Here is a 26,869-nt window from a genome sequence, read left to right as displayed (position 1 = left end):
AAGGAAACGCGCATCAAATGACGCTGCAAGGCCACGTGACATCACTTCACGTGACCCTTGGCGCAGGTCACTGGGGTGGGAGGGGGGCGAGCTCTGGTGCCAGCACACAGCGGGGTGCAGCAAAAAAACTTTGCGCGCCCCAGACCTAAGATACAATGTGCTTTTGCCTTTTATATTGAGCCACCTGTGCTGAAGCAGACTCTTGGACTGAGCCACTGATTGAGCCACTGATTGAGCCACCTGTGCTGAAGTAGGGATATTCTGAAAACCTGACCTGTTGGGGGGGGGGGGCGGGGAGGGGAATCTTGCGGATAGGCGTTGTGAACCCATGCATTAACCCCTTCCATGTCTCGAGGCATGCAGCGCTCTGCAGAGCTCCAGTGCATGCAATGCTGGCCCTAGTGGAAGCAAAACGGTTAACGCTACACACTGTGCACTGTATTTCCAACAGGTTAGCAAATATCACATATTATAACTCCATGTACAGAAGGGGTAAGCTTGCCACATCCTGTAAATAGGAATGCTGTTTATTCTTAGGGTGTGAATATTTTTTTGCCAGAGAAAGTGCCACAAGAATTTAGATTCCATTTAATACAGAGGTGTTTTTGTACTTTTTATCCCACTTTTGCTGATGGGGGTTGTACATTTTTTGACTTAATATCGTCAAAAAGGGGAAATGAGCCAGTTGTGGTGGATATCTGATATACTGTTTTCAACAATTGTTACTTTGTTAACATTTAACCTCTTGCTGCCAGAGGTCCCCACAACACGTTGCTTAAAGACACAATCCAAGCGGCACGTAAAACATTTAAAAAAAAAATTTGCTTTAGTATTTTGCAGCCTTTAATTACCCTTTATTGAAAACTAATTACCTAAGCTGCCGAGCGATTTGTTGTCTATCAGCAACGATACTGCTTCCAGGGTTCACTAAATGGCCGCCTTTCCGTTTAATGCAATCCTTCAGTCAGTGTAACTCAGCAGCTACAATGTATTCTTATATTAATAAGGTAACATTATCTATTGTAACAGCACAAACGGATGGGAATATTGGCAACAGATTATCACAAACAGAACAGTGTTGCAAAGATCTTGCACTGCTGGGGAGGTGTGCTAAAACCTGCTATAGAAATCGGCATATTATTGCATTAAGATTTAAATCAAAATTATAATAAAATGTAGTAAGTATTATCTAATACTACAGAACTGATTTATTTATTTTTTTAAACACACACATGTAAGATATTGCATGGATTGCACCTTTTTTAAGGAGCACCTTTGACCAAGAAGGGGTTAAGGATGAATTGGTTACAAATTACATTTAAAAAAGCATCCTATACATAAAAATGCTTTCAAAGGGACCTTGTACTAACATCTCAGAGCATAATTCCAGCGGAATATATTTTATGATTGATATTTTGACATGGTCATCTTTCTTCTGTGGGTTTAACTTTATCTCGACTTGCGACTTCTTCCATTTCCACGTCCCAGGATCCGAGCTATGAATAATTGAATCTGCTAGGACAGCGTCTTCTTCCTCGCTAAACTGATCTCTTTGCAATAACCACAATTTGCTCAAATTAACTGCATTATCCTTTTTGGCATCAGCATGTAGGGGCTTATGCACGAGCGCTATAGGTAATGACGCCCACGCATTCACCATTCTATATTATTTCTACGGCAAGGAACAATCCAAGCAGGCTGTTCTTATTTTTTTTAACATAAGATTGAAGCGGGGGTCTCAGGAGCTGAACCCCGTTCGTTTCAGCTTCGGGGACCCATGCTTCCAGAGATATGTACCTCTGAAGGGGGTGCCGGTATCCCTTCAAGCGGGCCAATAGGAAGCCGCACCGTATGATGTCCCGGCTTCCTATTGGCCCGCAGAACGCGTGAGCTCTGAAACTCCGCTATTACGTAAACCCGAGCTAGCCAAGCGGCTACCAGCACCCCCTATGGAGGTAAATATCTCGGGAAGTAGGGGTTCACCGAAGCTGAAATGAATGGGGTTACATAGTAGATAAGGTTGAAAAAAGGCATGCGGCCATCAAGTTCAACCTCTGCTAAATTTAGATGATAGATACTTTATCCTATATCCGTACTTACAGTGTATTGATCCAGAGGAAGTCAAACAAAAAACCCAGTGAAATGTCATCCAATGATATCTCAAATGGGGAAAAATAAATTCCTTCCTGACTCCAAGAATTGGCAATCAGATTACTCCTTGGATCAACATCCTTCCCATGTTTACTTATTTGGTATATTCCTGTATACCTTTCCTTTCTAAAAAGATGTCCAACCTTTTTTTGAACAAATCTATTGTATCTGCCATCACAGTCTCCATGGGTAGTGAATTCCACATTTTAACGGCCCTTACGGTAAAGAACCCTTTCCTTTGTTGCTGGTGAAATCTCCTTTCCTCCAACCTTAAGGGATGGCCTCGAGTCCTTTGTACTGCCCTTGGGATGAATAGTTCTTTTTTGAAAGCGCCTTGTACTGTCCCCGAATATATTAGTATATAGTTATCATATCCCCTCTTAGACGCCTCTTTTCTAATGTAAATAAATCTAATTTAGCTAGCCTCTCCTCATAAGTTTCGATTATCCATCCTATTTATTAATTTGGTGGCTCTTCTTTGCACTCTCTCTAGTTTCATAATGTCTTTTCTAAGGAGTAATGCCCAAAATTGTACACCATACTGAAGGTGTGGTCTTACTAATGCTTTGTAAAAGGGCTTAATTATGTTTACTTCCCTTCCACCCATTGCCCATTTAACGCAAGATAAGATCTTGTTTGCCTTTGCAGCTACCGCATGACTTTGGGGTTCAGCTCCGGAGACCCCCTGCTTCAATCCTATGGAAAAATGTGTCAAAAAGGATAATAAAAAAAAACCGGCCTGCTTGAATTGCCACTTTCATGTGTTCAGAAATGTACTATTATGGTGCATTTGCTTTTCTGTGCATTGGTTTAGTATGTATCATTTTATATCTATAGCGCCAACAGTCTGCCCAGCACTTTGCAAAATTGCAATACAGAGAAAATAAAGTACAGAAAATGGGAATTAGAGCAGAAGGTAAATGATACATAAGGCAACGGGAGGCCCTGCCCTGAAGAGCTTACAATCTAAGGCTCGGCTCCACAGCTAATTATATGCAAAATTACACGTTCCTTTAGTTAGCGTCACGGCCCCTGATTTAAGGGAGCTTCAGGATATATCGATATACTTTAATTAAGCCCTTTGGTGCCAGAGGTCTCCCGCAATGCCGGCCTCTTTGGCAGAGAAGGGGTTAACGCCAAAATGTGCTGTTTTAAAATAAGATAATGTGTTGTTACTCAGCTGACAGTGTAATGTCACGTTACACATTTGTTCTGGGAAGGCATACACCTCTTATATGTGGAAACCAAATCTGACTGTGATGGATACATTTCCTACTGAACCATAATTATTGTGACAAATGAGCCGAAACACCGCCCACATTCTTCTCTGAACGATATAAGTTCTATTTAGGGCTAGAAATGTGCAGGTATTAATGTATCCTTAGTGAAGAACTTCAGCTTAAATGTTAATTGACTTTTTACTAATGTATACTAAATCTACTGCTTTTTAAAAATAACTACGGCATGTTATTTTTTCACTGGAGTCAGGGGGTTCTCAATTCCAGGTCTCAAGACACACCCAACAGGTCAGGGTTGAAGGGTATCCCAGCTTCAGCACAGGTGGCTCAATCAGTCCCTGCTTCAGCATAAGTATCTCAATCAGTGTCTCAGTCTTTGACTGAGCCACTAATTGAGCCACCTGTGCTGAAGCAGGGATAGCCTGAAAACCTGACCTGTTGGCAGGAGGGGGCTTGAGGACTGGAGTTGAGAACCCTGACTTAAGTGTATCAACTTTCTATCTTTTTCTTGTTTTAATAATAGACTCATCAAATACTACTGTGGCTTGTCCGTTCTCACTCTGCCATGCTACATAATCTCTATTTACATACGTTACGCCTAGGCAAATATACCAGGAAAGCTAAACTAGTTGTTTTTAATGAATAATAGTAACCCATATAGAAGCAGTAACCCTAAACAGGACACACTGAATTTTTAGTGCTCGTACATTTAACGTGCTCTGTCTAACTGCTTGAACTAAAAGACATATGTGCGATGAAACACATTACCATTTGGAAAAGTGAGTATTAATGGTGGGTAATATCACAGGCGTTTTGGATCCTAAAAAAAAACAAAACATTTCGCTTTTGATTTTGCCAAACTTGATGGGTTTTGGCTTTGTTTGGGAATTTTTTTAATTTATTGGAAAATAAGATTTTTTTTTAAAGGAGCAATCCAAGCCATTTAAACAAATACAGCTCAACCCCGTTATAGCGCGATCCGCTACAACGCGGATCCACTTATAACGCTGTCTGAGCGTGGCTCCCGATTTAAAAACACCTCTAAGGTTTTTTTTTTTTTTTATAACATTCAATGCAATGTTGCTAACAGACACACATACATACACACACACACACACACACACACACACACACACACTACACACACCTCGCGTGACAAACCATTTCGCGATCCCGGTTATAATGCGGTCTCATTATGTGGACCCCGTGCACCGTGTTGTAACGGAGTGCAGCTATATATATATAAAAAATACAGGATTGAAGCAGGGGGTCTCCGGAGCTGAACCCCATTAATTTAGCTCTGGGGACCCCCTGCTTCCAGAGATACTTACTGCTGAAGGGTTTCTGCAGTTTAAAGCTCCATATGTGGACCAATAGGAAGCCGCACCGAGTGATGTCATTGCTTCCAATTGGCCCACAGGCTGCGGGGGCTTTGAAAAGCATCCATAATGTGAACCCTGGGGCAGCTATGGGTATCCACTATGGAGGTAAGTATCTCCAGATGTAGGGAGCTTAAATTAATGAGATTCCGCTCCGGAGACCCCTGCCTCAACACGGTATTCTTTTTATATTTTGAATGATCAATTGAACGTTGAATCCTCAGTTGAGATTCCGACCCCGCGAATCGGCCCATCCTTAGTGAATACATGCGTAAAGAATATTGCCAGTAAAACATAATATTGTAAGATTGTCACATATATTGTACACTGTTGAAATGGTTCTGTGCGTGCATTGAAACTTGTAACACTGTATTCCAGTGAAAAAAACTCAAAGATTACAAGTAGAGGCCACAGGATTTAATGTCATTCATAAGTCTGGTCGACCAATAACTGTTGTACACTTTGATTCCCTTTGTAAAATGTTCTATTATTTTCAACAATGACTATTTCTAGAAAGAAACAAACATGAGGACGAATAGATCATTCCAAGGAGGCAGATCTAGCTGAGATCAGGAAGTTAACACAAGTTGACTCATTCTTTGGACCATTAGCCATTTTCTTCATTCCAAATCCGCAGCTTTCATATGATAAATCTTTCAGATATTACTATATTCTGACCTTTTATCAATTCCAAATAATGTTTGTATACTTAAAATGTAATTTAGGAGGGTTATTTCAAATACAGATATACAGTTACACAGGGCCAGTGTTTTTTCTCGACCACAGGAAACTTCTTTGGTACACAGGAAAGCCGGTATTTTATTAGGTGCTGAATGGGGCCTCTGTGGATTTGTAACATTTCGGTAATGTATTTGAGTAAGCATACAGTATGCTTCTGGTCAGCAAATCTTACATACAGGATAAGTTAAGCTATATTTAGTGTATTGCTTTCACCATGTAGACAAAACTCCTATGCAACATACATTTACTTGGGGCGTTATTTCTTCTCAATGATACATGTATTAAGCCTTATAAATAACTCAATTTGTGGGAATTTATTTGCATGTCATACTGTAGATCAGCTGTGCGCAAACTCCGCACGCCTGCGATACCCCTACCTGCTCCCTCCTCGGTCGCGCCCCCCTCCCCTGCGTCCTATGATGCGTCAAATGACGCCTCGGGGACATGTTACGACATGCCACGTAACCCGCGGCGTCATTTGTCGTCACGTCACATGGCTCCGCTGCGTCATTTGACGCTGCGTTGCCATGCCGACGCACCACACAGCTAGCTGAAACAAGGTAAGTGGAGTGGCCTCTGCAACTGCCCGCATTCCCCCACCCCCGAAGAATCTCCCGCGCCCCCCAGTTTACACACCGCTGTCATAGATGCATCATTTTAATTCCTAATCAAACAGCAGAATACTGAGCTGCAGATATTTACAGCGACTCCTTTGTCAAAATATACGTTTCAACTCAAGCTATTGGCAAAATATTTGAGAAAATATAAATGACAGTGGGATATGTCTTTTCAAAGGGGATGTTTATTTCCAGATATGCATCTGGTGCATTGAATAAATAGAGAGATCAGCTGTTTTCTCAGAAGGTTTGGTAGATGAGGAAGGAATATATAGTGAATGTGAGACCAGATCTGACAATTTGCCATCTAAATGAGTAATTATAATAGTGATGGCCATGCAGAGTCCTGGACAGCATGTGCCAGCATCTTATCTGTGCAGGAGGAGATCTTCTATCGTGACCCACATACAGTACTTTCTAAACCAGGGGTGGCCAACTTCAGTCTTCAAGGGCCACCAACAGGTCAGGTTTGAAGTATATCCCTGCTTCAGTACAGGTGAGCACTGATTGAGCCACCTGTGCTGAATCAGGGATATCCTTAAAACCTGACCTGTTGGTGGCCCTTGGGGGCTGAAGGTGGCCACCTCGGTTCTAAACCAACACGGGACCAGTCACGAGGAAGTGCATGCTGTTGAGAATGTGCATTTGGATGTAGCTTCTTTAATGGACCTTACCAGGCCGAAACCATTGTGCAGGTGCGCGACAGAGCGACCTGTGGACTTGTGGAGATCCTCGCGATGGGGAGGCGTGGTCGATGACGTCACAGAGCTGGTTCACCCTCATTGGGCAAACCGGTCACGGGACCCAGCCGTCACAAGTCAAAGACAAAAAAAATTGTCTCGTGAAAATCCCTGCCCGCATGCGCTGTGGACGTTCCCATAGACCTCAATGTGTTTTATCTCGCCACACGGGCGATCGCTCGCGCTCAGCATGGACGCGACCTAAGGCTTCTTGATATTGTAGTCTCATGTTTTCAATTAAAAAACACTACATAGCTTCTGCTGGGGTGCAGGAAAGTTCTGCTGTAAGATTTACTTGGAGGGGAATTTCAAAACTAAAGTCCCTCATTTCTTTTCACTGCAGGAACTAGATTGTTTTGGAGCTAGTTTTGTTATCTGGGTCTGTGAAATGAGCAGGAAACTTTCCTTTTATAGAGAGTTTTGAAGACCTCGTGAGTCTCTTCTTTAGAGACCAACCAAAAACGACATGGTCTTACAAGCTTATTTCCTCTTGGTGGTCAAGTCACAGGAATGCGGTTTTCGAGCTATTTATATCTCGGTACCTCTGGGCCACTACCTCCCTCCCACCCTTTATAGGTACTATCATTGGCGCAGCTGTTTTAAAGACAGCCAACATGCGTTTAGATAATCCTGAGCATTTTTCTTAAACCACATAAAAAAGGACACCCATCTGATTGATGAGAAGGAGTAACATGATGCACCCAGCAAAGCTACACAATGTATCACTCTGTACAATTGATTTAATGACTTCTTCCAAATGTTGGCAATTCAGTTATGTTCATTTCATAAACATATTCATGTCCAGGAGTCAGATATAGCTCTTGATTTAACCTACATTAAAATCTGAACGGCTACATTAAAGCTGTTATGACTCACCATAGTCACAGTTTTATTATTTGTTTTGGGGGGGGGTGGGGGGAGGGTTATTAAACGGTGATAGTGCTGATCGGGGCACTGGTCCAGGAGTGGCCAAGTCCAGTCCTCAAGGGCCACCAGCAGGCCAGGTTTTAAGGATATCCCTTCTTCAGCACAGGTGGTGCAGTCACAAAGACCTATGCTGAAGCAGGGATATTCCTAATACCTGGCCTGTTGGTGGGTCTTGAGGACTGGCCACTCCTGCACCAATCTTTCACATGGAATCCCCCATTGCAATAATTGGTGTGCACAGTGTTTTATTGCGGGAACAATACATGATCATCAAAGAACATGCATATTGGTTAATATTGCCATTGAACAAATCTTTTCATGCTTTCTTCTGTGATTCAGTCTTTTATGTTTTGCACTGAAACACCGCAGCGATACCGGCTTAATACTTTGCGAAAGTGTAGAAAACGGCGGTGAATAATGTTTTTTTTTCCCCCTCCCCTTTATTCTTTAAATGTATAGTGTACGATTGCAATGAATATTAAACATATGAGTACCTCGGTTTCCAGTTTGCACATCGAAAATGCTTGAAGGAATTTCACCTCCGAAAAGTTATTTATTTGTATACTCAATTCACAGAATGTGCAGAACATACATGAAGTCCTCACGTTACATGGTTGATATTAAAAAAATGTAATTTAAAGCTGCAGACCAAGTAATATCCTACATGTGTGTTTTTTTTAATAAATCAGTTCTGTACTATGAGAAAATACTTGTAACATTTTTTTAACAACTCTGAATTACATTTTTAATGTATTATAATGTAACAAGCATTTTGTATTTCTATAGCAACCATTTACAAAAACACATCCGCTTCCTCTTCTGAAACAGACGTGGGCACACCCCTTTTTGAGCCCTGCCCTCTCTCTAGCAGTGCACCAATTGTATCCAGTGATGGCCTGGTCACATGATCTTCCCCACAGAACTTGGCATCTTTGGTCCTCTTCTGCTGCACTGACAGCCATTTAGTGAACCCCCGAGCCAAATCTTCGGCTATCGATCACAGGAGAATAGATCAATCTGCAACTTAGCTAACTACTTATCATTGTGTGGATTGCATAGATGTACATATTAAAGGGGGGGGGGGGTGATGACAGCTTGGACTGCTGCTTTTAAATAAAACAAGATTGTAAATAAAGTGAAAAAAATAGGCCCCATTTGAATGTGGTTTGATTGAAACATTGTATAGTTTAAAAACCTTGGCTTCTTTGAAATTGATATATGTTCATTGCTTTAAACCTTTACAGCATGACAGAAGTGATGAATACGTGTGAACCTGCGGTGGAAGAGTTTACATTAAATGCAGCTTCCAGTGAAGGTGGTCTTACTGTTCAGGTACATGTCTAAGCTATGTTTTACAGCCTTTCCTAAGAGGTGCCATCTTGGATTTGTGCTACTTACAGCAGTACTGCTTTATGGCAACATGTGACTTTCCTAATTCACCTCTCGCACAGCATAAATATCACATGGCCCATATAGCAGATAGATAGAAAGATAATGAGATAGATTGGGGCAATATAGGAGGTATGTACGAAACCTTCCCTCACGCAAAACTTGTCCAACATTGGTGCAAAATAGCTGGTGTACTTTGGGGAACATAACCCTAAGTATCTGATTCAGCATGATCTGTTTCAGCAAAGATTTATTTGCAACTATAAATCCGATTTGATAAGGGAAAAAAGATTGACTCATAAAAATGTGTTTTGTAATCTAGCTACTTTAATGTAAAAATACCAAAGGCATATTCGCACTATTCAACGTATTGTTCATAATCTGTCAGCATTCTGTGTTTACCAAAGAGCTAAAAGTTATTAAAGTTTCTAGCTTTGACAAACACTCATTATACAACTTCATAGGCTGTATTTGTTTGCAAACGAGTAGCAGGCTGTACCTTAGTTTTGTTATTGACACAGCACAGGCATTACGTGTCTTTTCTGTTAACAAAAACTCCATTAAAGCTAATGCTATTTGAGAATGGTGATCAAATTGGTCCCTTAAAACCCTGGGAAATAAATAAATGATGGGTCATTTATCAAGTGTATGTAACAAAAAATTATGCAGATATTGTCCATTAGTGGCTCGTGACGGGATATTATTGCAGTAATGTTGGCTGCTGTTAAACCACTCTAGCAAGAAAGAACGTTCTAGAAGATCTACATAGAGTTAAATATCTTGTTAGGTTTTTCCAGATTCCCATGAAAAGCATCCGAAGCTGAGCAAGCGATTGCCATCAATAGTGGTGGAGCCGATGGAGTCAGGTGATGTTGAAAGCGGAGAACTGCGATGGCCACCAGAGGACTTCACACCATCAGATGACAAAACCCCGGATCAGAGAGAGGCAAAGTCACTTCAAGGACAGCATTCAGATGCTGAAGGTATGGATATATAGGCTCCTTTTATTCCCTAAAGAAGCAATGGCAAAGAGTGTTTGGGGGTTGCTTTGGCGGGGTTCCGTCTAGGTTTTATTCCCCATAGGTGGGAAGCAGGGAGTCTTCTGAGCCAAACTGCATTAATTTTAGCTCTGGGGACACCCCCTGCTTCCAGAGAGACCTACCTCCAAGCTTCCAAATGGCCCGCATGCCTCGGGAGATTGAAGAACCAGGATGTACCGGTAGCACCTAAGTATGTCGGGATGCAGGCAGTCCCTGGGTCTTAAATAAACACGATTTAGCTCTGGAGGCCACCACCTGCTTCAAAACAATGTAAAACAACATGTGCTTGGAATGCTCTTTTAACATCTGCAGCCAGATGCTGAAGGCGTGAATGCGTGAGTTTAGAGCAATTTTTGCCCAGAGCAGAAAAAAGAGCTTATTTAAAAAAAATATCCCCCTCTTATTATGACTGAAGAGTTTTGCCCCTTTTCTTGCATAAATTTGCTCTCTTTTAGAGTACTGTTACTTTATTTTTACTCTAGATAATAGGTGCTCAACTCCAGTCCTCAAGCCCCCCTCCCCTCACACACACACACACACACACACACACACACACACACACACACACACACACACACACACACACACACACACACACACACACACACACACATAATGGTAGCACTGCTTTTATGAGTAAACGCCGGACAACTTCAGATCAAACATAGGTGTTATTTTATGCCGCATTGCACTTCACCTATTCTACTTTGGGGAGTTGGGGAGAACAGGGGTATCGTCAAAAGAAACCCAAAAATGGGGAACCCTTAGGTAAGTGCAGAGATTCAAATGGAACATTTCATTCCCTAGTATTCTCACAACTGTCTCTGTTGGACAATCACTTCCGGTCTACAGTAATATGCCAACAATCTGATTTGTTTTTTGGTAGATGTTTCCTTATGTATTCCTAATGTTTTGCTCTAAAAGGACCAGCTAGGTGACTCTGAGAGCAATATTGTTAAGCATGAGGCAGCATTTACCATATATATATATATATATATATATATATATATATCTATCAATATACCACACAGTAAAGTTATGGTGGGTAAAAAAAGTGACAAAAACCCTCCACAGTAAGGCAGGGTTGCAGACCTGTCTAAGACATGCAAATGAGCATACTAATATTTCCATTTGCTATATATATATATATATATATATATATATATATATATATATATATATATATATATATATATACACACATACACACACACACACACACACACACACACACACACACACACACACACACACACACACACACTATGTTCATCTAGTAATGTCAAAAACAGAAAAAATAGAGGGTACGAGAAATGTAAAATATATATATATATATATATATATATATATATATATATATATATATATATATATATATATATATATATATATATATATATATATATATTGAATCAACAATATTCAAATAACCTGTGCACTCACACGAAAAAAAATGAGAAAGCGTCACTTCTGGGACAGTGACGTCACTTCCGGGAGTGTCTCGCATCATTCGGAACGCCGGTCGGAGTGAGGGGGGACTTCGTGAGCTGGGACTACTGCATACCAACAGGGGTCCTTGGCTAGCAAGCAACCATCACCTGCAACCTAAGAGACCAGGAAGGCGTTCAGCGGGTCCTGGACACTGACCCTAGACCCCAGGACTATTGGCTGACTACCCATACAGGAGAGGGGAGAACGGAGTCTTGTGCTTATATAAGGCAATATACTTTTATTTATTTATTCATCATTTTTTGTGAGTGCACAGTTTATTTTAATATTGTTGATTGAATATATAAAGATATTTAACATTTCTTGCACCCTCTATTTTTGTTGTTTTTGAGGTCCTACATCAGAGTATTGGTATCCTGACATTTGGGGCTGCATTGGGTCAACACCCTTAAAAACACAAGACCCACTGAAGAGGATACTACACACTGTATCCCCTTAGTTGTAACACTATCTTCATGTGGATACAATCTGTAGGCACATGAAGGGGTGTTATTTCAAACCCTATTTTGTGTGTTTGCTGCAAGTCTGCATCTGTAGGGACACATTTATCAGTGGTTTTATATGGTAAAACTTAGTTGCATTTTTTTATTTAGGATATCTATTGTTTTTTAATTTATGGTATTTTTATTTATGGTTTTTATCATGTCTATTTAGATTAAAGGAAACTGGGTTAGAGTTTTATAGGTATTTACTAGTTATGGTTAGTATGCATTATCACTAACATCATACATCTATGAGAGTTTAATATCAACTAGTAAAGGACCAGTGGAGCCACGCCTAGCGCACCAGTTCACGCACTTGAGTGCGTACACACAAGCTCACTTTTTATTCATCTAGTAATGTGCTGTTAATACAATCCTGTTAATATCACTGCATTGCTTCTTATTTGCATGAACGTGCCCAGATAAAACTGTATATGGTGCATATCAATGATCCCACATTGGCAAACTGCTACCTCTCCACTGGTAAGCCAAAGATATAAACCTGTTTAACGTAGAATATAAAAAGGTACGTTTTTAGCCAAATGATGTGGACTACGAAAATATGTCAGTTGTTACCGCCATCAACAGGTTTGACTTTTTCACTCTAGTTTAGAATATGATATCTGTTTTCTTATATATTATGTATCTTAAAATCCCTTTTGACCTAATTTTCTAGGCCAAGACAGACCATGTTTTTCTAGCATTTCCACATTTCTGAAATTGCTAAATCCTTTAGTCAGTTGTGCTACTCTGTGTTGCGTGCTTGCCTGTTGCACAATGGTTTCTGTTTTCATTAGGTCTCACAGTATCCAAAAACAATTAACCTTTTCAGTGCTGCAGGGGCCTGAACATATTGCAAGGTCCTGATGGGACAGAGTGCAATGCCAAATGGCATACCCACCCATCCTCACGTCCGCCTGGGTTCTTGTTTACAACGATGATCAATTAAGCATTTCCTCTTTCATATTTTTTTGATCATCTGTCACAATCTTTTTCATTATGGCAATGCCTGGAATTGAATTATTGACAATAACAAGATGTATAATTAATATAAAACCAGCACTCTAGACATGAAATTATTATTAATATCAAATACTGCTATGTAGTGTGTGTATGTACAGTATGTGTGCATATATATATGTTTTTGTTTTTTCTCTCGGATTTGGATCGACTTTTTGGTTTGCGGATTTCCACGAATCGGTCTCAAAACGGGCGGTTCGTCTTTTACAAAAAAATTTTTTTAGCACCGACACAGATCGGATTGTTCAAATCCACAAGCACATTGTATACAATGCCGTTTTTTGGATTAATCCGCACGGATTGAAACTGGAACAATCCGTCGATGGATTTTACCCCTCGGAACGGATTTAAAATGGGAAGCTCAGGGGATTCCGGGAAATGGGTTTTGACAGTTTTTTGCCCATTTCAAAAGTAGCACACAGGCATTGTATAAACCAGGGGTGCGCAAACTGGGGGGGGGGGCGCACCCGCTAGGGGGGGTGGGAGATTTGTCTGGGGGGGGGCGGTTGCAGAGGTCCCGCACTCTTCCCCACAGCCGTGGGATCGCGTGAGGCCTCTGCAACAGGAAAACTTACTGAGATTCAGAAGCTGTGGCGCGTCTCCATGGCAGTGCGGCGTCAAATGACGCAGCGGAGTCATGTGACGTCACAGGCGTCAAATGACGTCACGTGACCCCGGAGCGTCATCTGACGTGGCGGTAGGTAGGAGGGGGGAGGGCGTGAATCCGGAGCAGGCCAGACAGTGGAGCGCAGCAGGAAAAGTTTGCGCTCCCCTGGACTATAAACCACTTAAAATTATGTCAGTAATTCATGTTGTTCTTCTGCTTCTATGCTTTTAATACACAAACCTGCTGATTTACTACGGGATAAGCCTCTCTGCACATTTTACTTTGATTTCAGATTAATATTAGAACTAAACCAACACACAGTCAATACTTAAAGCATTTTTAATCTAAAATATGATTACACTGATGTCAATTCCATACTAGTTACATTTAAGCTGTAGTAAGGGAGGGCTATTTCTCTGCTGCGTTGGTTATAGTTCTACATTTTTTGGGGGGGTAAAGAATCAATCAGACCTACTCCACTGGAGACCAGAAGAAATATACAAACAAACAAAATAATCTCGGAAAATCTACGATTTTTATGTGCGTACGCATGATAGACATAATGTATCTGGCAGAAAAACAGTGGCAAAAAAATCATCCCGCAGTTATGAAGGGATAAGATACTTATCCACACATAGAAACCCGCTGGCGAGAAACAAAAATAGATTCGCAAAGAAGGGGGGGGAGAGGGGAGGAAGAAAAAACAAGCAAAAAGGGTGGGGGGGTGGGGGGAGGTGAAGGAAAACATGAGCTGACCCCTACCAAAAAGGGTAAAAAGGCAGCAATAAAAGGGGCATGGATACTCAGTAGCAAAGGGGGGTAACATTGTGGGGAAAGAACCCCTTCTATCGGCCCATTCCCATGCGCCCCTATTGGAATGGGGTACTTCCCTTTCTGAATGGATAAGAAATCCTCTAATAGTATAATCCTTGTAAGGGTCCCCCGGAAAAAAACCAGCCACCCTGGGTAAAGCACAGTGCTTCTCTGTAACTCGTCATGGGTTTACGCTTCGCGGGCGTCTGACGCCTTGTGTGACGTTCTTGTTTTCCTTGACCTCTCCCCCCCCCCCCCCTTTTTTCTGATTTTCTTCCCATTAACCCCCCCTTTTCCCCCTCCCACCTACCCAATTTTTCTGCCAGATACATTCTGTTTTTATGATTAGACACATTAAAATCGTGTGTATATATTTCTTGTGGTGTCAGTCTGATTGATTCTTTACATGCACAGAAAACGACTATTTTTGTTGTTCAGATTTATTAGGAATTAGGGAATTTCTTCTGTCTTCGAGTTGAGCACTGATAGCTGAAGTTTAATATATTTTTAGTGGTGCTGTTTGGTCCATTATTTTGTGTTAAAATTTGTTTGTTTTGGCTCTAAAAATGTGTTTTAGTTTTGCAAAAACGCATTTTTTTTAATATAATGAAAAAAAAATTCAAACGTTTTCACAAATGTTAGTGCATTTTTTCATTCGGGGGAACTCAAAACATTGTCCTGTTTATTAAAGCAGGGGTGCACAAAGTTTCTGAGCTGCTCCTCCCTACCTGGCAGCCCAAGCGCTCATGCCCCCCCCCCCTGTTCTAGGACCCGGCAGCATCATTTGACGCAGTCTCTTGCACAAACGGGGGACGCATGATTTTTGGGGGGGGTTGGGGGTATGCAGCGGTTGCAGAGGCCCTGCGCTCTTCCCCAAGGCAATTAAATAAAATGCCGGGGGATCACTTGAGGCCTCTGCAACGTCCCTTACTTACCTTGTCATTGGCGATGTGTCGCCATGGCAACATTGCATCAAATACGCTGCGGGGTGACGGCATGTTACCATGGCCATGTGACCTCGCGGCGTCATTTGACGCCGAATACAAGGTAAGGGGGGGAGCGCAGGCAGGGGGCGCAGCGGATAAAGTTTGCGCTCCCCTTGACTAGAGCAACCATTACAACATACAAATTAGACTATTTCTAAATGATGCAAAAAAGGAAGTATTTTTGTACTCATATATTCTCTGGTCATGTCCACTAACTTCCATAGACTTTAAATTATTTAATGTTTTGTTTTTCCATTGTACAGTACGAGGTAGAACAAAACATGACTATTTACACAGTGATTCCCAACTGTTATGCCGACCCCTGGGGACCCAAGGGGGACACGGAGAGATACTGAAAAGAAAAAAGACAGAGAGAGGGAGTTCGATGTCAGTTTCCCATCATCAGTCTATGTAAATATTCCACTATTCATTGAAATTTATGTTTTGGGTGCCCAACCCCCAAATCTTGGAAGAATAGGGGCCCCAAGGGCAAAACAATAGTTTTTGGGGGGGAAGGGAGAGGGTAAAATGAATGGGAACCACTGCGCTAGCCCAAGAAATGTGCATATAATTTATGGAAAAAGGCAGTCCAAGCGCACTTTAAAAAAAATAAATATTTATATTTTGTTTTAATATATGAAGCCTTTGATTACCTTTATTGAAAACTAATTTCCTAAGCTGCCGATCGATTCATTCTGCCATAATCAATCATCAAAGATCCTGTTTCTCAGGTTTCACTAAATGGTCTGCCTTCCAGTTTCAATCAATACTTCAATCAATGTAACTCAGCAACTACAATGTATTCTTATTTTACTACGCTAGCATTAGCTATTGTTACAGTTTGCAGCTCAAACTGCTGGGAATATTGGCAACACATATTATCACAAATAGGAAAGTGTAACAACGACCTTGCACTGCTGGGGGAAGTGTGCTAAAGCCTGCTATAGAAATCAAGGGATGCTCGGTATAGTAAAACTAATAATGGAATTAAGAGTTGAATAAAAAGAAATGTATTAAGTATTATCTAATACTACAGAACTGATTTATTTAAAAAAGCACACCCGTAGTATATTGTTTGGATTGCTCCTTGAAGCGGCTTGTGGGGGAGTAATTTTCTGGGTAATGTAGAGAGGGATTTGAACCTGTCTGATTCACATCTTTGACCTCATCTGCTTAGTCACATTCCTGACTCTTCCTTGTTTTCACACAACAGAATAATACCATGTAACATCGGTCTCTGTGTGTCTGCACATTCTGAATGTATCATTATCAAAGGAAACATTTCCTGACAGATATAATCTCTGTGCCCGTAACCATGTTGTAACTATGCTAGCACAGGAAAAAGGGCGCTGTATGACATCAAACAGTAAAGTATGTACTTAGAAATGGAATCCCTTATCTAAAGACGTTACAATACGGGAATGAGAAGAACACGCATGAGTAACATTACATAGTTGCATATATACAGAAATAGTTACATCGTTATATATATATATATGTGTGTGTGTGTGTGTGTGTGTGTATATATATATATATATATATATACACACTGTGGGCTCTCCATTCATTTTTATTCACACTGATACACATACACACTCTTTCTTCACTTGCTTTCAATTAACATTTTGACACCTCTAGCCATAAAACACATCCACACCGGAGGAAGGAACAGCACAGATAACATTCCAAGAGACACTGTTTTTAAGTATACTGTACCTTTTGCTTCATTCATTGTAACATCGCCGGAAGAAGAGATCAGTGTATCTCGAAAGCTCGCACAAATAAAAGCATTTCGTTAGCCACAGAACGGTATCATCTATTTATTTTTTGATTATTGAAGCTCGGCTAACACGGTACTGATACCTCTATATATATATATATATATATATATATATATATATATATATATATATATATATATATAATGTAATGTATGTATATAAAAATAGTTACATATATACATAGTTACACATATATATACATATATATACATACATAGTTACATATATAAATACAGTGGTGTGAAAAAGAAAGTACACCCTCTTTGAATTCTATGGTTTTACATATCAGGACATAATAACAATCATCTGTTCCTTAGCAGGTCTTAAAATTAGGTAAATACAACCTCAGATGAACAACAACACATGACATATTACACTGTGTCATGATTTATTTAACAAGCAAGTTAAAAAGCAGGGGTCCCAGTACCGATCACTGAGGTACTCCACTCACCACGACCTTAGCCCAATCTGAAAAAGTTCCATTTATGACAACCCTCTGTTGTCTGCCCTTCCACCAGTTTTCAATCCAGGCGCATATATTTTTACTGAGCCCAATTTACTTTATTTTGTACACCAACCTCTTGTGTGGAACCCTTATAAAAAGCCTTTGCAAAATCTAAGTAGACCACATCATTTGCATTACCCTGGTCTAAATTCCTACTTACCTCCTCAAAGAAAGAAATAAGTTTAGTTTGGCATCATCTATCCTTCATAAATCCATGTGACTATTACAAATAATTTTGTTTTCCATTAGGTATTCCTAAATATTACCCCGTATTAAACCTTCAAGTAGTTTCCACACTATTGAAGTCAGGCTTACAGGTCTGTAATTTCCCGGTTGTGATCTAGTTCCCTTTTTAAATATAGACGCCACATCTGCTTTATGCCAATCTTGTGGTACTGAGCCTGTGGAAATGGAGTCCTTGAATATTAAATGTAATGGTTTGGCTATTACTGAGCTTAACTCCTTGAGAACTCTTGGATGTATGCCATCGGGGGGCCAGGTACCTAGTTTACGTTAAATGTTTCAAGCTGCCTATGAATTTCTTCCTCAGTTAACCAATTGGTCATTAATATGGAGGTTGTGGCTTCCTCCTGCGGCACTACAATTGAAATTGATTCTTCTCTGGTTAACACAGAGGCAAATAATTTGTTTAATACCTCTGCTTTTTCCTTATCTCCAATAATCTGCCTACCCATCTCACACTGAAAGGGTTCCATAGTTTCTTTTCTCATTTTTTTTTATATTAAGCTACTTAAAGAACTTTTTAGAGTTGATCTTACTTTCTATTGCAATCCTTTCATTATCCATTTTTGCTAATTTGATTGCACTTTTGCAATTTTGGTTACATTCCTTATTATTGTGATATGATGCCTCCGTCCCTTGTGACTTAAAGAATCTAAATGCCTGTCTCTTCTTGTCCATTTCCTCCCCTACCTGTTTATTTAGCCACATTGGTTTTGACTTATTTATTTTATACTTATTACCCAAGGGTATACACTGATAAGTGTGCTTTTCTACCAATGTTTTAAAGACTGTCCATTTATCTTCTACATTTTTCCCTGCAAAAACATCATCCCAATGTATTACTTGTAGAATAGTCCTCAGTTTATTCAAATTAGACAATGTTATGATCACTGTTACCCAAATGTTCCAGGACTTGAATATTTGTTATTACTTCTACATTGTTTGATATGACCAAATCCAGTATTATCCCTCTCCTGGTTGGTTCCTCAATAATTTGGGTCATATAATTGTCTTTAAGCACCCCCAAAAACCTGTTTCCTTTTGTTGTAATGCTATTCTCATTGCCCCAGTCTATGTCTGGATAATTAAAATCACCCGTTATGCAAACATGACCAAGTTTTGATGCCTTCTCCGTTTTCAAAAGTATTTTAGCTTCCTCAATCTCACAGATATTTGGTGGTTTATAGCATATCCCTACAAACATTTTCTTTATACTTTTACCTCCACTGCTAATTTCTATCCACAAAGACTCTACATTTTCATCATTCCCTTCATAAACATCTTCCCTTATAATAGGTTTTAGATCCGGTTTAACATATAAGCATACTCCTCCTCTTCTCTTTGCTCGATCCTTTCGAAAAAGGGAATAACCCTCTAAATTAACTGCCCAGTCATGAGTTCCCCATTTTATCTCTCAGGCTTCTTGCATTAGCAAGCATGCATTTAAGTTTTTTTTTTCAGCCTGTACTATTATCTTATCTGCTACTTCCTTTCTGCGCCAACTTGGTTTAGTCTTTAGAAGTTTTCTAGTATTATCTCTATTTACTGTAAGTGTTTAGCTGCTTGTCAAACTAGCACTTGCCCCCATTGTACCTCCATAACCCCTTGTTTCCTCATCTATTCTATTTTGTTCGCTATCTGTTTCATTCCCCTCTCCCTCCATCCTAGTTTAAAATCTCCTCCAGCCTTTTTAGCATTCTCCCCCCTAGCACAGAAGATCCCTCTTCATTGAGGTGCTATCCTTCCCTAGAATAAAGATGGCATCTCTCAAAAAAGGAGTCCCAGTGCTCTAAAAAACCCAAACCCCTCCTTCTTGTACCACTTTCTTAGCCATGCATTAACCTCCCTGATCTCTGACTGTCTCCCTGCGGTAGCGCATGGCACTGGTAGTATTTCAGAAAATACTACCTTGGAGGTCCTTGCCTTAAGCTTTTGGCCTAGATCCTTGAAATCATTTTTTAGGACCTTACATATTTCTCTAACTTTGTCATTGGTGCCAACATGTACCAAAACCGCCGGGTCAATCCCAGCCCCTCCAACAATCTGTCTATCCGATCCACAATGTGCCGAACCCGAGCGGCAACAAACCGTTCGTTTCACGTGGTCAGGGCAACAGATTGCCCTATCTGCCTTCCTAATAATGAAGTCCACTACCACCACAATCTGCCTTGGTATCTGAGCATCCTGAGTCCCCTCTGTGCTGGAGAAACTATTCCCCTGGCTGCTAGAGGAATCGGTCTCCCACAGCCTTGCCACTTCTGCCCTGACACTCCCAATATCTTCACTCAACATGGCAAATCTATTGGGGTGGGTAAGCTCAGAACTGGCCTACCTCTCTCTATTGCCCCTGCTTCCCCTTCTAACTGTCATCCAGATACCTACCTGCTCCTCACTAACAGCAACCAAGCTACCTACCTGCTCCTCACTAACAGCGCCATCATCTGCACCACTAGTCGAAGCAAGGGTCTGCTCCGTAAGCACTAAACACCTTTCAAGATTGTCAATGTCCCTCAATATTGCAAGTTTCATCTTCAGATCAGCAATCTTTGACTCTAAAGAGACCACCTGCTCACACTCTAACTGCACACTTAATACAACCAGCACTTGAAATCAACCAGCCACAAAGATCAGGACATGCCCATTAAGGTCAAATGCTGTGCAAATGGCACATCAAGGCGACACCTGAAAAAAAAATCAGCTTTTTTGGCTGTTACAGAACTAATGAGAACACAGACTTCTAATCTCAATAATATTAGTCATGATAAAGAACACTTAAGAGTACATTCGCATGTCTCTGACATGTCCCCACATTGTCCAAGACCCATAATCACACATAAAGCTGGGCTTCTGCTTCAGCCAGGGATTCTGGGTATTGATATTCAAATGAGCATTTCCCGCACTTCGCTTCTTCTTATTCACTTTAACATCCCTTTTAAAGGAGCAGTTTTCCCGACCGAAATTTAATTTCTGGTCTAGGGACCACCTGGTTTCCCGAAATACAATGGGCCAAGGGTCTGAATTTAGATATACTGTTAATCAAGAGGACTTGGAGGATATCTGGGACAATGCGTCGAAAACATCAATTTGTACAACGAGAGAGAACATCTATAAAATCTTATTTGTGTGGTATCTGTCTCCTCAAAGACTAAAACAAATCTACCCCGAATCCTCTGGTCTCTGTTGGAGATATTGTGGGCAGGAGGGAGACATGGCCCATATACTGTATGGTGGAAATGTCCAATGATCAAAAGATCCTGGACTTGTAAGGAGGAAACAGTGGCCAGCAATCTACCTCTTGACCCACTAACATATATTCTAGCAAAACCAATAGAGAATGTCAATCACACCAGAGACGTTTGATCTCCCATATCTTCACAGGAGCGGCTGCCTGGAAAAGTCACATGGCCCCTTCCCGTAGAACAGAGAATAAACTAAGTAATGTTTATGGAGAAATGTACCTCCTTCATTAGGCATACGACAAAAAGATTCTACAGAACATGGGAGCCCTGGATAGGGGAGTAAATATTAATACTACCGTATATTTAAATACTGAAAATAATTATACTTACAAAAAATAAAAGGTGCTCTTTCTTGTTAAGATCGAATTGACCAGTAAACAAACCAAACAGCACTGAATATTAAAATCCTGATTAGAGTATTCAAAGACTAGACGGCCTCACCAACAGAGGGACTATGACCATGAATTGTGTTGCTCTAAACCAGGCCTGCACAACATACGCCCGGACTCAATGTGCAACCTGCAGCGGCTTTGGTCCGCTCTCCCCCTCCTCCCCCCCCCCTCAGAGCTCGGTCTCCCCTGTCCACTCTTAATCATTTGAGTCAGAGGAGGACAGCAGGGTAGGAGCGTGCTCTAGCAGTATGACGCACTCTAGCAGTGTGACGCGCTCTAGCAGTGTGACGCACTCTAGCAGTGTGACGCGCTCTATTAGTGTGACTCGGAACTTCCGGTGTCTGCTGCTAGAGCGCGCTTCTTACCTTGTGCAGTCCTGCTCTGACTACCATCTAATTTAATACCTTCTGGGGCCTGCCACTGCAGCATATCAGCATCTCCTCCCTGCCTGTCTCAGAGTGAGTCCTAATCAGGTAGGCATATGGGGGGTGGGGGGGAGGGGGAGATATGATGATGAATGGGACTGGGGGAGATATGATGACGAGGGGCTGAGGGAGATATGATGATGATGAGGGGGACCGGGGATGATAGGATAATGATGAGGGGAGCTTGGGAAGATATGATGATGAGGAGGAGGTCTAGGGGAGATATGATGATGATGATGTGGACTGGGGGAGATATGATGATGATGAGGGGGACTGGGAGGAGATATTATGATTATGATGATGAGGGGGACTGAGGGAGATATGATGATGATGATGATGATGATGAAGGGGACTGACCCAAGAATATAACAAGCTTGTTGCTGAAAAGAGGTGTAATACCTCTCATTCAGTTTGTGAGATGATTAGGAAATTAGATAATTTGCATTAAAGTATTTTAAATGTAATTTTGTTTCAAGTAAACATGGTAAAGAAATGTATCATTTTGAATAATAAATGCTGTTTTACCCGTGCGGCCGAATCTGTTTTCCTTGGAGCAGTTCAGCCTGCCACACTTTACAAATTGTGCAGGCCTGATCTAAACCCTGTAATGCAGAGGCATGTAAATTGTATCTGCCGATGGAAAGATATTATTGTGACAATGGGAGACAAATGCTGTAAGAATGGAACCCCCCTCTTATGTTCCCCTCCCCCACCCCTTCCTCCCCCCCCCTTCCCCAGAGTTGCCACCTTCTACTGAAGGCAAACCCGGAGAAAATAATAAAAAATAAATAATCCCCTACTTGGTGGGGTGAGGTGGCGTCTCCCGGCATCCTGCTGCACCTCCTCCTCCAACTGCAGTGAACATGGCTGTTTGGCGTCAAATGATGCTGCATTGCCATGGCAACGTGACTCCGCGTAGCATCATGACATCACGTAGCGTCTCATTGCCATGGCAGCCATGTTCACTGCAGTTGGAGGGGGAATTGTAGAAGAATACCGGAGAATGCTGGAGACGCCGCCGTATCAATCCATCCCCCCTCCCCCCGCCACCCGGAGATTGACAGGCTAAACCCATAGCCCAGAGGTAAGTGCACGAAACCCGGAGTCTACGGGTCAAACCCAGAGAGGTGTCAACCCTGCTCCACCCCCCTCATGTGCCCCATCATTTTTTTTTTAGAATGTTTTGTACTTTACATGAAAAAAATCTTAATAAAATGTAATTATAAAAAAATAAAGAAATACTTCCTGAGGAAGGTTCCGCCAGTTCTTCCAGAGGTAAGAACCAGGACGTACCTGTGGCACTTTCCCCAGAATGTATCTCAGGAACTAGGGAGTGTTTGGAGCTGTGCCGTTTTCCTTTCAGCTTTCCCCTCGCGTAAAAAAAATGGAATGCTTACCTTTTTTTAGCGTACCTTTGAGCTTATGTTTCGCACAGATTTTCAAGCAGAGACTGGGTTCCATGTTAAAGTGGATAACATGCAAAATGTGACACAATGTGAGTACTCATTTGCATGTCATTACCCATAATCCCTGGCGGCAGCAGAAGCACCGTCTGCTGTGTGATTATAGGGTAAGGCAGGTTTGGGGAGATGTCTGAGACGTGACTGTGCTCATACTGTAAGTGTTCTTTATGTGTCGCACACTGTACTTTTATTATCAAATTAACTACTGTGGATTGTTGCTTTAAAATACTTCTTTACCTTTAAGTTTAAATGTGGCTTCAATAATTATATTTCTGAATTCTCCTCTCTTTTTTTTCCAGGTGCTTCACGTTCAACTCATGAAGAGGAGCGTTATTCTGAATGCCGAGCAACTGGAAATAATAATTAGAATCTTTACAAATTCTCTGGGTTTTTTTAACGTTTAGTGTGAGAAAACACATTCCAGGGAAAAATAGAGCAGTGAAATGCTATTAAAATATCAATGGTTTAGTTAGCACATGTATAGAACAGCTGGGACGTTACTGAACTGTTCTTGAAGATTTCCAACAAAGAAGGGTGGGTAGCCGTGTTGGTCCTTTCTTCCATGTAGTAACAAAGGAGGGAGAGGGACTAGGGAGTGTGATAACTTTTATTGGACCAACAAGTAGTTGAGACGTTACAAGCTTTCCAACCTCTCAGGGTCCTTTATTGGGTTACCCTGACCCTGAGAGGTTCAAAAGCTTTTAACATATCAACTACAGTACTTGTTAGCCCAATACAAGGTATCATACCCACTACTCCCTCCTTTGTTACTGTAGATTTCCAAGAAACTTGCAGGGCTCATTTGGCGGAGTTTATCATAGTTTTGCTTCCTGTTTAGATTAAATGTGACTCGTGTAGCTGGAGATTACAACGCTAGGACCAGAGCCAAATACGCGTATAACATGAAGCAGTGAAGGGAACCTTTCGTCGTTGGTTGCAAAGTTTCAGGCAGCTGCTAATTTTGCCTGTTCCAATCCAACTCTCTAAATTGCAATTATAGTTAAATCTTTTACTCCCAGCCAATATGTAATCCTTGGTTTCCGGCTGGGGGGGAAAAACCTCATTAATGAACCCCATTGTGTATAGCTTTTCATTTAAGAAACGATACAAGTTATTATAAACTACATTCCCCTTAAAATTAGATCCCCCCAAATTTTCCATTAATTGTGACAGAATGAATGAACCCTGTACAGTTCCACATTTTATCTGGTGTCCAGGATTGCAATGAGTTGCTGAACCCTGCAGCACAGAAGGGGTTAAGTATGGAACTTCCCCCAAATTTCATCTCACTTTCGTCTCGTTTTTTTTTTTTAAAACTAGCTGTTAATAAAACTAGCACTGTGACGTTTTATCAAGTGATATAAATACACCTTTTTTTGTATTGACACAGACAAGTCTCAATGTTCTAGGGAGCTACCCAAAGCCTATTGTATTGTATGTGCGAAGAACAGGAACCGTTACATGCACACATTTTGAAAATCTGTGCAAACAGACATAATCCTGAGAACGAATGAACATCTAAACCGGGCCTGCACAACTCCAGTCCTTGAGGGCCGCAAACAGGCCAGGTTTTCAGGATATCCCTACTTCAGCACAGCTGGCTCAATTAGTGGCTCAGTATGACTCTATAGAATCTCAGTATAGTTTCTAAACCCACCATTCACTTTGTGTGTTTCTTAGTGCTAAATTTAGGGTTTTTTTGTTTTTGTTTTTTTTAATAAGCAATATTTAGTGCAAGAGCAAACTTTATCATGCTGACAGATTTATCAGGCAGCTGCACTGGGATTGCTCATGAATATTTGAAAATGAAGGCAATTCCAGAGTGTGTGGGAGGAGATGAAACAGCTTAAATGAGGTTTCTGACTAACAGGAGGCCTCTGCCCGGGTTGAGCTGTGTTGTGCCTCATTCCCGCAATGGAACATCGCACATAGCAATTATTTGAATAAACTGGCTTTGCACCGCTCACATATTTTGAAAGGCTAAGAAATATTTTATTTTGTATAGGTATTACTGGAAATCCTTTACTTTTTTAAGGCAGGGGTACAAAGATATGCCAAAAGTAACAGAGGGGTTAGCCTGGTGATGCCGTTCCATGAAGTTAGGTTTATTAAACGAGAAACAATCATTCAGGCGCTGGGATAACATGTAGAGAAGCCAAATATATTCTGTGTATCAACAGCGTGTGAAAAAGGGGAACCCCCAGAGGGTTAGAGAAATCCTGCTCTACACAAAGAGGGGCAGGAAAATAGGAGTGAATCTAATCAGGAACACAGAGGAGAGATCATGTCAGCATTTTGGTTCCCAGAAAGATCTTTCTTGCGACTGATTGCATCAGGGATGCAAGTACCCATATTAGCCAAAAAGCTTAGGATCACAATTGCACCAGTACAGTATATAACATCATATAAGCATGTATGGGTCTGTATGTTCATCATTGTGTGTTAGTGAATTGTACAGTGGGCTTTTTGTTTTGCTGTCTACTCAGGAGGAATCCAAAGCATTTATTTGTGCTTAGAAGATATTTTTCCTGTCTGACTCCCGTGGATGTGATGTAAAAAAAACATGTACTCATTAATCCCACATATGTGCGAGTTCATGTTTTATTACTTCTCGATAACTGAAATGCCTGGAACTTTGGCCCCGATACAATATGCTGTGAAGTCATCTTCCTCTTGCCTGGAATCATTGTAACGTATGTCAGCTATGAAGTTTTAAAGCCATTTAGCTTACATTTCTCGTTTGTGTTTTCTAATAGGTTGATTGATGTATTATTGCCTACTAATGAATTAAAAAAAAAAAAATGCATCAAACTTCAAGTGAGTGCTGGGCTCACTATTCCTGGTCCTCTAATCAAAAGGGTACATAGCAAATAGCTACTTTGTGTCACCATCAATGCCCTGGTCCACGCAGGAACTTATATTGGTAGAAATGAATCATGCAATTGCTTGTGACCTTCGAAATGTATATTGGTGGATTTGCTGTGTGTTTCAGGCCCACATTCAGTATGCTGGGAGGCTAGGTTCCCCGTGACGTCATTTTAATGGGGTTTATATCTTCCAGAGCGAGGGGAACATTGTGGTGACGTCGCATTGTCCTTACTACAATGAGGAAGAGATATCAGAACGGGAATCTCTCTTCCATTAGAGTCTGTACATGGACTGAGGTGCAAATATACTTCTGT

General features: G+C 41.1%; 1 protein-coding gene across 3 annotated transcripts in view; it reads left to right on the top strand.

Moving 5' to 3' along the window:
* LBHD2 (LBH domain containing 2) overlaps positions 1–26,520 on the top strand; it is a 29,028-nt gene extending 2,508 nt beyond the window's left edge. For all 3 annotated transcript variants that reach the window (XM_075615014.1, XM_075615016.1, XM_075615015.1), the window contains exons 2-4: positions 9,038–9,125; positions 9,970–10,165; positions 23,987–26,520. In XM_075615014.1, the coding sequence (XP_075471129.1) occupies positions 9,039–9,125; positions 9,970–10,165; positions 23,987–24,054 (351 nt within the window). In that variant the 5' untranslated portion in view covers position 9,038 and the 3' untranslated portion in view covers positions 24,055–26,520. The remainder of the gene's footprint in view (positions 1–9,037; positions 9,126–9,969; positions 10,166–23,986) is intronic.
* The last annotated feature ends 349 nt before the right edge of the window (positions 26,521–26,869 follow it).

Source organism: Ascaphus truei, chromosome 9 (assembly GCF_040206685.1).
Source record: "Ascaphus truei isolate aAscTru1 chromosome 9, aAscTru1.hap1, whole genome shotgun sequence".
NCBI lineage: Eukaryota > Metazoa > Chordata > Amphibia > Anura > Ascaphidae > Ascaphus > Ascaphus truei.
The sequence above is the reverse complement of the archived record's forward strand: the minus strand, read 5'-3'. Positions and strand labels throughout refer to the sequence as shown.